General features: G+C 38.5%; 1 protein-coding gene across 1 annotated transcript in view; it reads left to right on the top strand.

The window, feature by feature from the left end:
* LOC119784299 (ERC protein 2-like) overlaps positions 1-12,887 on the top strand; it is a 226,543-nt gene that overhangs the window by 62,676 nt on the left and 150,980 nt on the right. The window contains exon 10 of the mRNA XM_038286276.1: positions 3,914-4,051. Within this exon, the coding sequence (XP_038142204.1) occupies positions 3,914-4,051 (138 nt within the window). The remainder of the gene's footprint in view (positions 1-3,913; positions 4,052-12,887) is intronic.

The following is a 12,887-nucleotide window of genomic DNA, read 5'->3' as shown; positions in this document are numbered from 1 at the left end:
TTAAATAAGTTTTGGTTGAATTTCCCTTGCCATCTGAGTAGCTTGATGGCCTGAAATGTAAATATTTCATCATGAAAATGCATTTTTTTCTTATCATACTCTATACCTTTAACTACTCTCCACTTTTTAGCTCAATGTGCTCCTCTTCCAGTGACTACCAGACTCACTAACGGTGTCAGTAGCTAGTGCATCGTAGTTACCATAGCGATGGTTGGTGCTGATGATGGCGCGCATCACATTGCCCAAACCCTGGAGCTACTGTTTTATTAAACAGTCATGCTACTTTTGTCTCTTCAAATATAAAACACCTCAAAGTTTTATTTTTTGGGAGACCAAGATCATCGTCCTATAGGCAGTTTCGGTTGAAATTATTTTTGGTTATATATCACAACTTAAACAATAAAAAATACTAATAAAATACAGAGGAACTCTGTCCTCAATGGTATTTAGGGCCCTGGTAGCCTCTGCAGCCTCTCCTCCCTTAGAGGTGACATTATTATTGCAGTGATTGTTAAAAATTGGTTTGGCAAAAGGAGTACTTAAGAACTTGCTGGCAAGTTTGCAGCTGGTAGGACTCCAGACCTACAGGCTTTTTCCAGTTTCTCTCACAGGCAACAAAGCCGCAGACCATCATAAGTTTACACCAGGTTTACGGTGATATTTGTTACCATCCATCCATTCATCAACTGCTTGTCTGTCAGGGTCACAAGGGGGTGTTTCCTATCTCCAATAGTCTATGGGTAAAAGGCAGCGTACATTTTGAACAGAATGCCAGTCCGTGAAAGGACAACATTTGTTACTCATCCATCCATCTTCTAATACTTGTCTATCATGGTCAGGGGGGTGGCTGGTGCCTTTTTCAATAGATCTAAAGGCAAAAGGCAGTGTACACCATGGACAGGTTGCAAGTCCATCTCAGGTCAACATTGCCCATTTTCTAAAATCTTGATTGCTAATCTTAAAACAGCCTGTTCCAAAGAATGCCACAAAATTTTAGGTTAAATAATAATACATCAGCTGTGCTGTGCCTATTACAAATTTGCTTACAGAATTGCATTGCTAGCCAACTTTTGTCCTCTGAATTCTGAAAATGTACCATTTGACTTGAATTCAGCTTCTACAATGTCGGTCAATTTCAAGGCCAGTTGAAGGCAACTGTAAATCATCAGTCATACGTTAAGAAGAACCTGGTCTGGTCCCATCAGCCACTTTGATAAACTTATCAGAGTGAAAACATGGAGTCTGTGAAACTTTAGGGTGCTGTGTGCTTGTGTGGGGGGATGACTGAGACTCACGTCATGTTTCCTCTGGAGGTTAGAAATTCATGAGCCAGACAATCCACACCACAGTTCTTGGTTTGAAAGCTGCTTATCGTAGGTGGTCTGCTCCAGTGGGAGGTGGGTTTGGTTGGAGAGTAGGATGACATATGCTCCACAGTTTGGTGATAAAGGCCTTTAAATGCACACACAAGAATGTCAAAGGAGAAAAAACATGAATACAGTCCAAGGAAGCTTCATGTACTAAGAGATAAAATGAATGACTGGTGTCTTTGATAAAAGTGGGAAAAAAAATCCCAGTTTTCCTGGCTTCTTGCCCCTTCAGTAAAAGCAGTTTTTAAGTTAAAAGTTTTAAATCATAATTGGAATTTTGTACCCTCTTTCCCATATCCACAATTCCAAAGGCTGATCTTTGTGAAGAAGCAAAAGCTTTAACTTATATTTAACTTTTTAAATTTTTTTTCTGCAAAATTTCACTGAAGGCCAAGGGATGTGGCTAAACATTTCAACAAGGGGTTGCTACTTTGTGAATCAGGCCAAAGCAAACTCAAAGCTGGTGAAGAATGTAAGCATTTATCTAAGGACCAGGGGTGACATGCTCAATTTGTTCCAAAATAGGTCTCTGTGGTGCCCACAAGGAGATAGAGAAAGCATGTGCATAAGTAAATGTGTAGGACAAGTTTTGTTAAGCTTCTGGACTACAACCAGAGGCCAGAGAAAAGATACAGTATTTTGTTTATTTAAAATTCCCCTTTGTTTAAAGCTCATGGAGCTAAGCATGTGGAAGTGTACAGTAGGGTCTTCTTTTGGTATTTACAAGTGCTTGCTGCCATGGAAGTTGAGTGGAGTTTTGCTTATCTTAGATTCAGATTAATCCAGTAAAGTAAGAAGAACTAGCACTTCAAAAGAACAAAACATGAAAGAACTACTAAGGAAATCCATTCTTTCTCATAGCGTCTAGCGTAGAGCCCCATCTAAAATGCCCCTGGTAATTGCAAATTACTGGGTATTTTATCGGATTCTGGTAGTGTGAAGCTTTCCCATCATTCCCTAAAGGCTTTTATGTCCCTATCGGTTGTGTACCAACCTACCAGAGCCTGTAGCTTGGTCGTTTAATGACTGCCATTAACATATCAAGATCTGCCAATGGGTGCTGGATGCTTTTTCCCACCCCTCCTACAACTTTCTCTGGATTGCCAAAATTGAAAAGGCTCCTTGAAGTCTTCATTTAGGCCCTTTACGGAGCAAAGAACATTAAGGTGTAATTGGATTTGTTCGCATATTCGCTGTGTGGACATTATCTTACCATGTACCCATGACTATGCATCTTCCCTTTGGGTCATTGCTTATCTGTTAAACCTCTAAATAATAAAATAGGAATAAAATAAAATTTGATTCACTTACATTGTCTGTTCCGAACATTGACTAATCTTAGTTTTGATAGTAGGTTGATGGCAATTTGTCTAAATGAAACTACACACAGTTGAAAAAAATAAACGCTAGTTTATGAATCTCAGGTAATCCATCAACTCTTAGTTTTTTTGTTTTCATGAGGAAAATATTTATGCAGATTTTAAAGAACATATTTATGCAGATTTCAAAGGAATCACCATGAACTATCAGCAGAGATCTCATCCCTTTGAAACTAATTTGTAGACCTTAGCAGCCTCATTGCATGGTTTGTCTTCGAGCCTGGCTGCATCTGTTAGCATTTTGTTTGGTTTAGCTCAGAGCTCTCTGTGTGCTCCTGTGTGTGTGTCCATTTGAGCTTACATTCTGTTTACCAGATGTGCAACAGATAAAGGCTGTTGAATGGTACACTGTGTATTACACCATCACCACTTTAGCAATATGGGGTTAACAATGGCAATAAAGATGCAAAGACGGTGTCCTTGCTATGAACATGGCAGATTCTAAGTTTAAATAAAACCCAACAAAATTCATAACAAAACTATTGTTTGGGATTTTCTTGAAGTCACATTGTCAGAATGACACTGCAGAATGACAATATATGGCAAGAAACAGTATCACAAGAATAAAAAAATAAAAAAAAAAGACAAGCACAATTGTGTAAAAGATGAACAAATATTATAATGCCACTGCCCAATTACTTTGTGGTGAAAAGATATATATATCTTTTCATCAATCATCTTCTGCTTGTTGCAGCAGCCTCAATTTAGGAGCCCAGACTTATATCTAGGGATCCAGGTGTCCAGCGGTCATCCTTTCCAGATGCCTGAATCACCTGAGGGCGCAGCAGCTCTATTCCAAGTCAATCCCAGATAGACGGACATCTCACCTTGTCTCAACGTGAAAGTCCAGTTACCCTGTGGAGAAAACTCCTTTTAGCCATCTGTATCCACAGTTTCATTCTTTTAGTTTACATCTTGTTATGATTAAATAGAGTTGTGAGGACATAAGCATTTTCAGTTAACCTTTAAGGTGTTGGGCCATAATGAAAAAAATCCTCTCTGTGCTGGGATCATTTTGATTCATTTTGTGGCACCATATGTTTTTTAGTTAGGTATGTAATGAAAATACCTTATCATGATTCGTTCAATCTCAGTGACTGTTATCTACTTTTTTCCATGATTAAATCTTTTTCTGTTCCTTCATCTCTGTCCTTTTCTCTCCAGATTGAGAACCTGATGGAGCAGTTAAAGGATAAGGACAAACAGCTGGTTGGATTGAGAGAAAGGGTTCAGGGCCTTCAAACTGACTCGAGTAACACAGACACAGCCCTGGCTACCCTGGAGGAGGCTTTATCAGAAAAGGTATGAGGGGGACAAGGGGTTGGCAGGGCAATGCAATATTTGCATATTTAATTTTTGTTGTATTATAAGAAAGTTCAGTTGTCTGTGAAATAATCAATATTGGTCCACTTTTCATAATACAGACTTAGCCTATAGCAAAGTGTGAGATTAGATAATGTTATCGCTAAGTTTGATTCACAGTTATGACCAAATTGTAATGAATGTTTTTATGCTTTAGTGTTCTGTTATGGCAAAATGTCTTTACATAACAGATTTAAAATTTCCCCTGCTTTTTGCCAGATTAAATTTAGCAGACATTTTCCAGAATATTAACTTTTGTATTAATGTTATATGCACAAAATAGACATCAAGCTAGTGAGTAGATTGGCATAGGATTTAAAGTAAAGAAAACAAACCTACACCACCTATAGCTGGGTTTCTGTTGTAAACATTCCTGAATTTGTTTGCTGACAACATGGATAAGCAGCTGGTGTCTATAAAGTCTTACCTCAACAGGAGTGAGGCATTTTTTACCAAATGAAACCAATTGCTTTTGCATAGCTCCCTAGTAGACACACAGTAAAAAAGTTTAAGCAATTAAACTCCTTTATCAGTTTTTATTTTTTGTCATTGCATATTGATTAGTTTATTTTTTATGAGCCTTCTAATACTGTTCGATGAGGGAGGAGTCACTGTTACCTTCAGATGAAAATGGGATGAATGTGATGTTACTTTGTTCTATTATATAGCAGATGTTTCATTCCTGTCTTAAAATTATAAAAAAAAAAATCATTGAACTCACTAGCTTGATGTCAGAATGATTCCATCCTTCTTCTGTGCTCCACATTTTTCATACTAGCATTTCAAAAGGATTGGATTTGTTTTCTTCAGGCTGTAAAAAGTTTCCATTTTCACATTTGTACTCTAAGCTGAAAGATGATTACTGGTGTGTTATTTATTTGCTTAAGACTTCCTTGGTGAGACAGATGTGTACATTATGTCCAACCAGTAAGCTTACTTATCAATAGAATAAACTTTTGGTGGATTTTTGATATATTTGCGTCAGTAATTTTTTCTAAAACTTGCTATGTCCTTCCAACTGTACTGTACAGTTAAGGATAAAATAATCAAGAAATCAGAATCAACTTTATCAGCTAAGATTGTATGCACTAACAAAATAATTCAACTTTTTCCCCCCATTGCTTACATAGTACTCTACTGCATAAATCCAGTGTGTAGAAAACACTTAAATTACTGTTTTAGTGCTTCCAATAAAAGAGCATCCTACTAGTGTGTTAATATTTAATTAGTAGAGAACAACAACACATGTGATATTCACATTTAAATAAATTCAAAAAATTCCCAGTGTTTTTTGTAGAGTTGAAAGAATTTAGATTTTTAATATTGCAGCCAGAGTGTTGACTCCATTTTATTAGAAGTCTCTGTGTGGTAGACCAACTCAAAGTAACACATAGCTATGAAGTGGGAAAAAAAAAAAAAGATTAAAGCAAAAAATGAAAATATCAAAAGGTTTTTTTTTTTTTATTAATGCAACTAAATGTATTTATCAAAGCTAATTGCATTTTGAATTAAAAAAGTTCACAAACTGTTTCCTTTCTGTAATGTTGGGTGAGTATAAATGCAACTCTTTTTGTGGTGGTTTCAGTGTTTTTGCTAAAGGACTTTAGTGAACAAACAGCATAATGGAAACCAGGCAACACACCAAACAGATCAGGAATGAAGTTTTTGAGAATTTGTCTAAAACTTGGTTAACTTGTATTGCAACATTCAAAACTTTACACATATTACATTGCACTGTTCAGTTCATCAGCTGAAAACAGAAAGTGTTGGACACATCTGCAAAGCCATAACAGAGTTGCCTTACTATGCAGACAGCTGTGGCAAAGAAGGCTTTCATTTAGAAAGCAGCCAAAAGCAACATGGTAACTCTGATTACGTGTCTAAACCGGTTACATCCACAAATCTGGTGAGACGACTATTAGCAGTGGACTCCATAATCTGGTCTTCATGAGAGGGGAGAAGAAGAATGGTACTGCCTAAGGAAAGCTGTAATAAGTATAATTAGATTTTTTTTTCACAGACCAAATGAGAAATAAAACCAACAAATGGAGGAAGGTAAACTGCTGAAATAGATAAAACAATACACGTTTTCACTTCAGGCAGAATGCTCACTGTTAAAGACAGCTAATACTGCATTTCACTTTGAATACTCAAATGCCTGGTGGTGGCAGCATCATGTTTTAGTTATACCTTCTTTTTGGAGGTACAGCAAAATCTGATCTGGCATAATGCAGATTGGTACATGTAGACCGTATCAATCTGGAAAGCCTCATGTAGAACCTGCTCCTAAAATAGAGAGACATTCAATACAATTCTTCGACCTGATTGGATATCTGCCTCCCTTGTCGAGCTTTTAACCAATCACAGCTGACGTATTACATTCTTGATTTGCTTAACAACTAGTGGAGTTAATGATAAATCAAACTCTTACAGAACCAAATCCCTGTTCTGCCTTTGGACCTCTGAGCCTGCCTGTCCCCGTTTTGATCTGTTTTCTTGACCTGTCTTCGGACTCCTCCTGGATCTCTGCCTGTCTTTGTCCTGAACGTGGAACTATTTTCCAACTCCATCTGGATTTCCCCTCCGCACCTTTTTTGATCTCTGATCTCTTGGCTCTCTCTACGGAGCATGTCACTGACATCGGATTTGGCTTTACACCCTGGATCGTCTGCTCGGTTCTGATCTCCTGCGGGTTCTCCGACTTCCGATGCATCAGCGTCTGGAACACTCTGGGCAGCGCCCACTTCATCGTGTTTGTAGCCGAAAGGCTGGAACCAACCTCACCCTCTGGGCTCGAAATGAACTATAAGACCAGGAGGCTAGGCTAATACGTTCCTTATCCGCCTCTAGAGAGAAGCGGTCATTGACCTGTTGTCTCCCACAGTTTCCTGCAGTAGATGCCGATGATGTTCACTGCAGTTCTGTTTCAAGTAAACGTTTTCAGAAATCTGTTTGACCGCCTCAGATACTGGATGCTATTCTTCTGAGCCTGACAGAGTGTGTACTGGAGCTTCTCACAAAATACAAAATGACCTAATTTATGCTATTACTGAAATTATGGGAGAAGAGATAGAAACAGAGATAAAAAAAATGCACCATTTGTTACTGTAATGATGGATGAAACAACAGACGTTGGTAATGCTGCATAGCTCTCACTACATAACATAATTTGTCAAGGTGCATTTTATCAAATACAGTATTAGAATGAAACTGGTGGCAAGCAAGCCTACTACATTACTGCTCTTATTTCATGTTTACTTTAGGAATATGGATGTTTGGATAAAGTTTTAGTGCAGTGTTATGATAGGGCTGCTGTAAAGGCATCTGGACTAAATGGAGTGCAAGTGAAAGTTAAGGACAGGGCACATATGACCTTATTCATTCACTGCAATGCACATCATCTTAATACTGGTCAAAGAAGCCTCAAAGCTTAAAGAATGCAAATTATTTTTAATTTGTTTGACAACCTGAATGGCCTTGCTGCGTTCTGAAGATCTCCAAACCGCATTCAGCTACTGGATGATATCAGCAAGTGGCGTCTTTCACATGTTGCACCGACACGGTGGCAATAGACATAGAGATTAGTGAATGCAGTCCATGAGAAGATTATTGTGCTAAAGGAGTTGTTTGATCACTTAATGGAACATCATGATGAGTATGAAAAGGACATTGTGCTTTGTACAGATTAATTTGATAAGTGCCTGGATGATTTTGAGTTTTGTTTTTTTGCTGATGGGCTTTTTGAGCATGTTGATGTGCTCTTTGGAATGCTTCAAACCAAAACACTAGATATACAATTCTGCATGGCAAGGGGCAATGAGTTTTGTGACAAATTCAAGTTTTCATTCTAAAGAGGAAAACTAATACTATATCTAAGATGGCTGCCTAAAACAACACTGCCCAGCAGGGACAGAGTGAGGAGATCAGAAAAGCTACCAAGAGTCTGGCTACTAAGAGTCTAAGAAGATACAGAAAATGTTCGCCCTGGAAGATTTAAAAGAAGAAGAAATATTGGAATATTTATTTACCTTACAAAGAGAAATTTCCCTGACATAAACATGTGGACAAGATTGTTGGGGCCCCTTTTACTGATGAAAGAGAAATCCACAGTGGTTAAAGAAATAACTTGAATCGGACACAAGCAATAATTTCAGCTATTTGGTACGGGTCATTATCCTGTTGAAAGAACCATGACTTGCGACTAAGACCAGATTTCTGACACTGGGCACCACATTTCTTTCTATAATCCTTTGATCATGTTGAGATTTCATTGTACCTTGCAGAGAGATTCGAGACACCCTGTGCCGGGCGAAGCAAAGCAGCCCTAGAATATAATAGTTTCCTTTATGTTATTCATTAAAGACAGTGTTCTTTTCTTGATGTTCTTTATTTTTTGGTCAGTGAACATCTATTGTGCTTGGCAAGAAGTGCCATTTTTGTCTCATCTGTCCATAGGATACTATCCCAGAAGTCTGGCAAAATCCAATCTGTTTTTTTTAGGTAATTTGCTTTTAACAATGATTTCTTCTTAGCTCTTTTGCTATTAAGTCGACTTTAGCTCAAACTTTGATGGATGGTGCAATCTGACACTGATTTATCTTGAGTTTGGAACTCCCCTTTAATCAATAAAACAAGATTTTTTATAACATACATCTACTTGGCAATATCTAATTTCAACATGCAAAATTAAATTGTTATGCCAGGGACATTGCTAATGCTGTGTTTGTTGCACATTTTGATTCCTTGTTGACAGAGTAAGGCGACTAAAAATATATAATCTGATATAAAAAAACAAACAGATATTGAGTTGTGAAAATTAATATTTCACTGTGGAAAAATAAAATACACCAGCTCTGGTATTGTTGCATTTTAAGAAAAATCAATGTTTTTGAGAATTTCTATTTGAAAATATTTTGAAAACCTAGGTTTATTTTCATTCTACCATTCACAATGATATGCTGTGTGTTAGTCTGTTTCTTCAAAGTTAGTAGTACAGTGAACAGTGTTGTTAAAATATGTTAGTGCAATGCATAGTTTTGCTGTACTTTGCCTTTAAGCACTTTTTGCCTATTTTTACAGTTTATATAGTAATATTCTTTTGTACTGTTTTGAGTGGCTTTATGCTAGTTCTAAGTAGACTAACAAGGGTGGGAAACAAATTGAACAAATTATTCAATTGTATATTGTTAAGTAAATAACTATAGTTAATTTTGCTTTTACGTAAATTTCTATAAAACTGTGCTATTTTACAGTTGGATCAACTAAATCAAGAGTCTCTGGTTTATTTACAGAAACATGTCCTTGTAGGCCTATATGTTTTGGCTTTGTTTGAAATGAATAGAAGATGCAACACAAATCTGTTTTCATATGGATTTTTCTCTCTGCTAACCTTTGTTTGTGTTGCCGATGGACTTTGAAATGAACAGCATAATGGTGCAATAAACTGTAAACCCCTTTTCTGCGTCAGCCACTCTCCTTACCCAAAAACCACTTCAGATGCAGCCTACATATAATTCAACTGTGACGAGAAGAACATGGGCAAGTTTTTCAGAGTTTGAGGTCAGCACAGGGTGTGTGTAATGTGTTTACAAGGGCAAGTGTGTGTGTTGCTAATCACAAACTCGGTCACAAACCTGCTCCTGGAGCCAGTTGCTGGCCACAGCACTGTGGTTCTAATTAACAGGCTGGGGCATTGTGTTTACAGCTAGCCCTACGTGTTAGTGGATGTGTGTTTTGTGTTGACTTTTCTCAGATGTGATGTTTTTGATTTATTTTGTTTGCAGGATCCAAATAAGACAGCTCACTGAGACATACTTTATTAACACACACTGGTCTTTTTCTCTAACCCCTTAAATAGAGATATTCACAGCAATAATGTGAGTCAAACACCCAGGATTTCAAAAACAGTGGTCTCCATCACATCCAGTCTACACTGCTGTACCATGACTTATTCATTTATATACACTATATTGCCAAAAGTATTTGCTCACCCATCCAAATTATTGGAATCAGGTGTTCCAATCACTTCCATGGCCACAGGTGTATAAATTCAAGCACCTAGGCATGCAGACTGTTTTTACAAACATTTGTGAAAGAATGGGTCGCTCTCAGGAGCTCAGTGAATTCCAGCGTGGAACTGTGATAGGATGCCACCTGTGCAACAAATCCAGTCGTGAAATTTCCTCGCTCCTAAATATTCCACAGTCAACTGTCAGCTGTATTATAAGAAAATGGAAGTGTTTGGGAACGACAGCAACTCAGCCACGAAGAGGTAGGCCACGTAAACTGACGGAGCGGGGTCAGCGGATGCTGACGCGCATAGTGCGAAGAGGTCGCCAACTTTCTGCAGAGTCAATCACTACAGACCTCCAAACTTCATGTGGCCTTCAGATTAGCTCAAGAACAGTGCGCAGAGAGCTTCATGGAATGGGTTTCCATGGTCGAGCAGCTGCATCCAAGCCATACATCACCAAGTGCAATGCAAAGCGTCGGATGCGGTGGTGTAAAGCACGCCGCCACTGGACTCTAGAGCAGTGGAGACGCGTTCTCTGGAGTGACGAATCGCGCTTCTCCATCTGGCAATCTGATGGACGGGTCTGGGTTTGGCGGTTGCCAGGAGAACGGTACTTGTCTGACTGCATTGTGCCAAGTGTAAAGTTTGGTGGAGGGGGGATTATGGTGTGAGGTTGTTTTTCAGGAGCTGGGCTTGGCCCCTTAGTTCCAGTGAAAGGAACTCTGAATGCTTCAGCATACCAAGACATTTTGGACAATTCCATGCTCCCAACTTTGTGGGAACAGTTTGGAGCTGGCCCCTTCCTCTTCCAACATGACTGTGCACCAGTGCACAAAGCAAGGTCCATAAAGACATGGATGACAGAGTCTGGTGTGGATGAACTTGACTGGCCTGCACAGAGTCCTGACCTCAACCCGATAGAACACCTTTGGGATGAATTAGAGCGGAGACTGAGAGCCAGGCCTTCTCGTCCAACATCAGTGTGCGACCTCACAAATGCGCTTCTGGAAGAATGGTCAAAAATTCCCATAAACACACTCCTAAACCTTGTGGACAGCCTTCCCAGAAGAGTTGAAGCTGTTCTAGCTGCAAAGGGTGGACCGACGTCATATTGAACCCTATGGATTAGGAACGGGATGTCACTTAAGCTCATATGTGAGTCAAGGCAGGTGAGCAAATACTTTTGGCAATATAGTGTATATTAGACTTAGACAAATTAAAGTCTAAGTCATATATACACACTATATATATATATATATATATATATATATATATATATATATATATATATATATATATATATATATATATATATATATAGTTATGTGTATGATCACTGAAAACATGAATACTCTCCCTATTCTCCCATTTTTGACATGCTCCAGCAAAGCAAATCCATCCATTGGGCACCATTATGCTATGTTGATTTACAGAGGACATGACCTGCAATTTGACATACTTGCAAAATTAACAATGAAGACGAGCAAACAGAAGAAATAATCTTGTAAACACAAAAATTAAACTAGCAAACACTAAAATGAGGCTAATTCACACGCAGACAAAATGCAAGCAATGCTGCATTAGAGAAATGCTGCAATCACAGTAAATGCATAACAGCAATGTTAAAATGACCCACAAATACGATATCCACTGCGTAGACTGCTTAAAAAAAAATCAAGTAAAAACATAAAAAACACACTGACAATCAATTTCTAATGCTCTTGTGAAAAAGGAATAAGACGACAGGGGGAAATTATTGGCCGTAAACTAGACAATAAATGATTGGTTCTGAAAGAGGGACCACGGACCAGTTCTCTGCACTTATGATTTGTGGCTGAGTTTTTTAGTGGTGCTCTCTCACTCATGGTAGCATGAGACAGACTCTAAAATCCATACAAGTGGCTCAGGTATCAATATAGCAGCTTATCCAGGATGGCACATCAATGCAGTGTGAGGTTAAGGGTCTTGCTCAGGGAGCCAGAGTGGCAGTCTGTGGGAGTGGGGGATCGAACTCACAATCTCAGGATTCAAAGCCCTATTCCCTAACCACTAGCCCACCACTCCCCTGGTCTGGTACATCTTGTCTACAACATAAGGAGAATGCTCTGGCATTGTAGAAACGTGATACAGACACATGGAGCCAATGCACAATACGGAGGACTGAAGCTGAAGGACTTTAGCCTGTTTTCTTGTCCGGTATTATTTATGATTATGATCGTCTCCCCCTAGCAGTATGAGGCACTTCTGATATGTGAAGCTAGTTTGCAACATTTCTAAACTTAACTTTTTTTTTTTTTTTTTTGTGGCTCATTTCTTTTGCATGTGTAATCTGTGTTTGTGTGTCAGCATCACTTCTACATTTGCAGCAGGTTTAATGTTTGGAACATTTTTGCAATAAGTTTGCACCTTGCTGCTCTTTATGTTCTGTAATTGCAACAGTCATTTACTGCAGCACTTTTCCTTGGCATCTGTTTTTTGTTGTTGTTGTTGTCGGTTAGTCCATTGTTTTGTTTGTGTCTCATTTTTTTGTGCCGTTGATTGTCCGTGGAGCGTTAGCATTACAAAACCTGCCAAGCACCATTCCACAAGTGTTTCAGAGAGTAGCGTCTCGGAGCGGATGGACTCAGATCATAGGAGAAGTTTATTGCACACAAGCAGTATATATATGTAGGCTTTATATATATATATATATATATATATATATATACATTTGAGTTGTTATTTGGCCAGTACAACTGGTATCTGGCATGCATGCTCTTTATC

Source organism: Cyprinodon tularosa, unplaced genomic scaffold (assembly GCF_016077235.1).
Source record: "Cyprinodon tularosa strain WSP-4 unplaced genomic scaffold, ASM1607723v1 ctg223, whole genome shotgun sequence".
Taxonomy (NCBI): domain Eukaryota; kingdom Metazoa; phylum Chordata; class Actinopteri; order Cyprinodontiformes; family Cyprinodontidae; genus Cyprinodon; species Cyprinodon tularosa.
The sequence above is the reverse complement of the archived record's forward strand: the minus strand, read 5'-3'. Positions and strand labels throughout refer to the sequence as shown.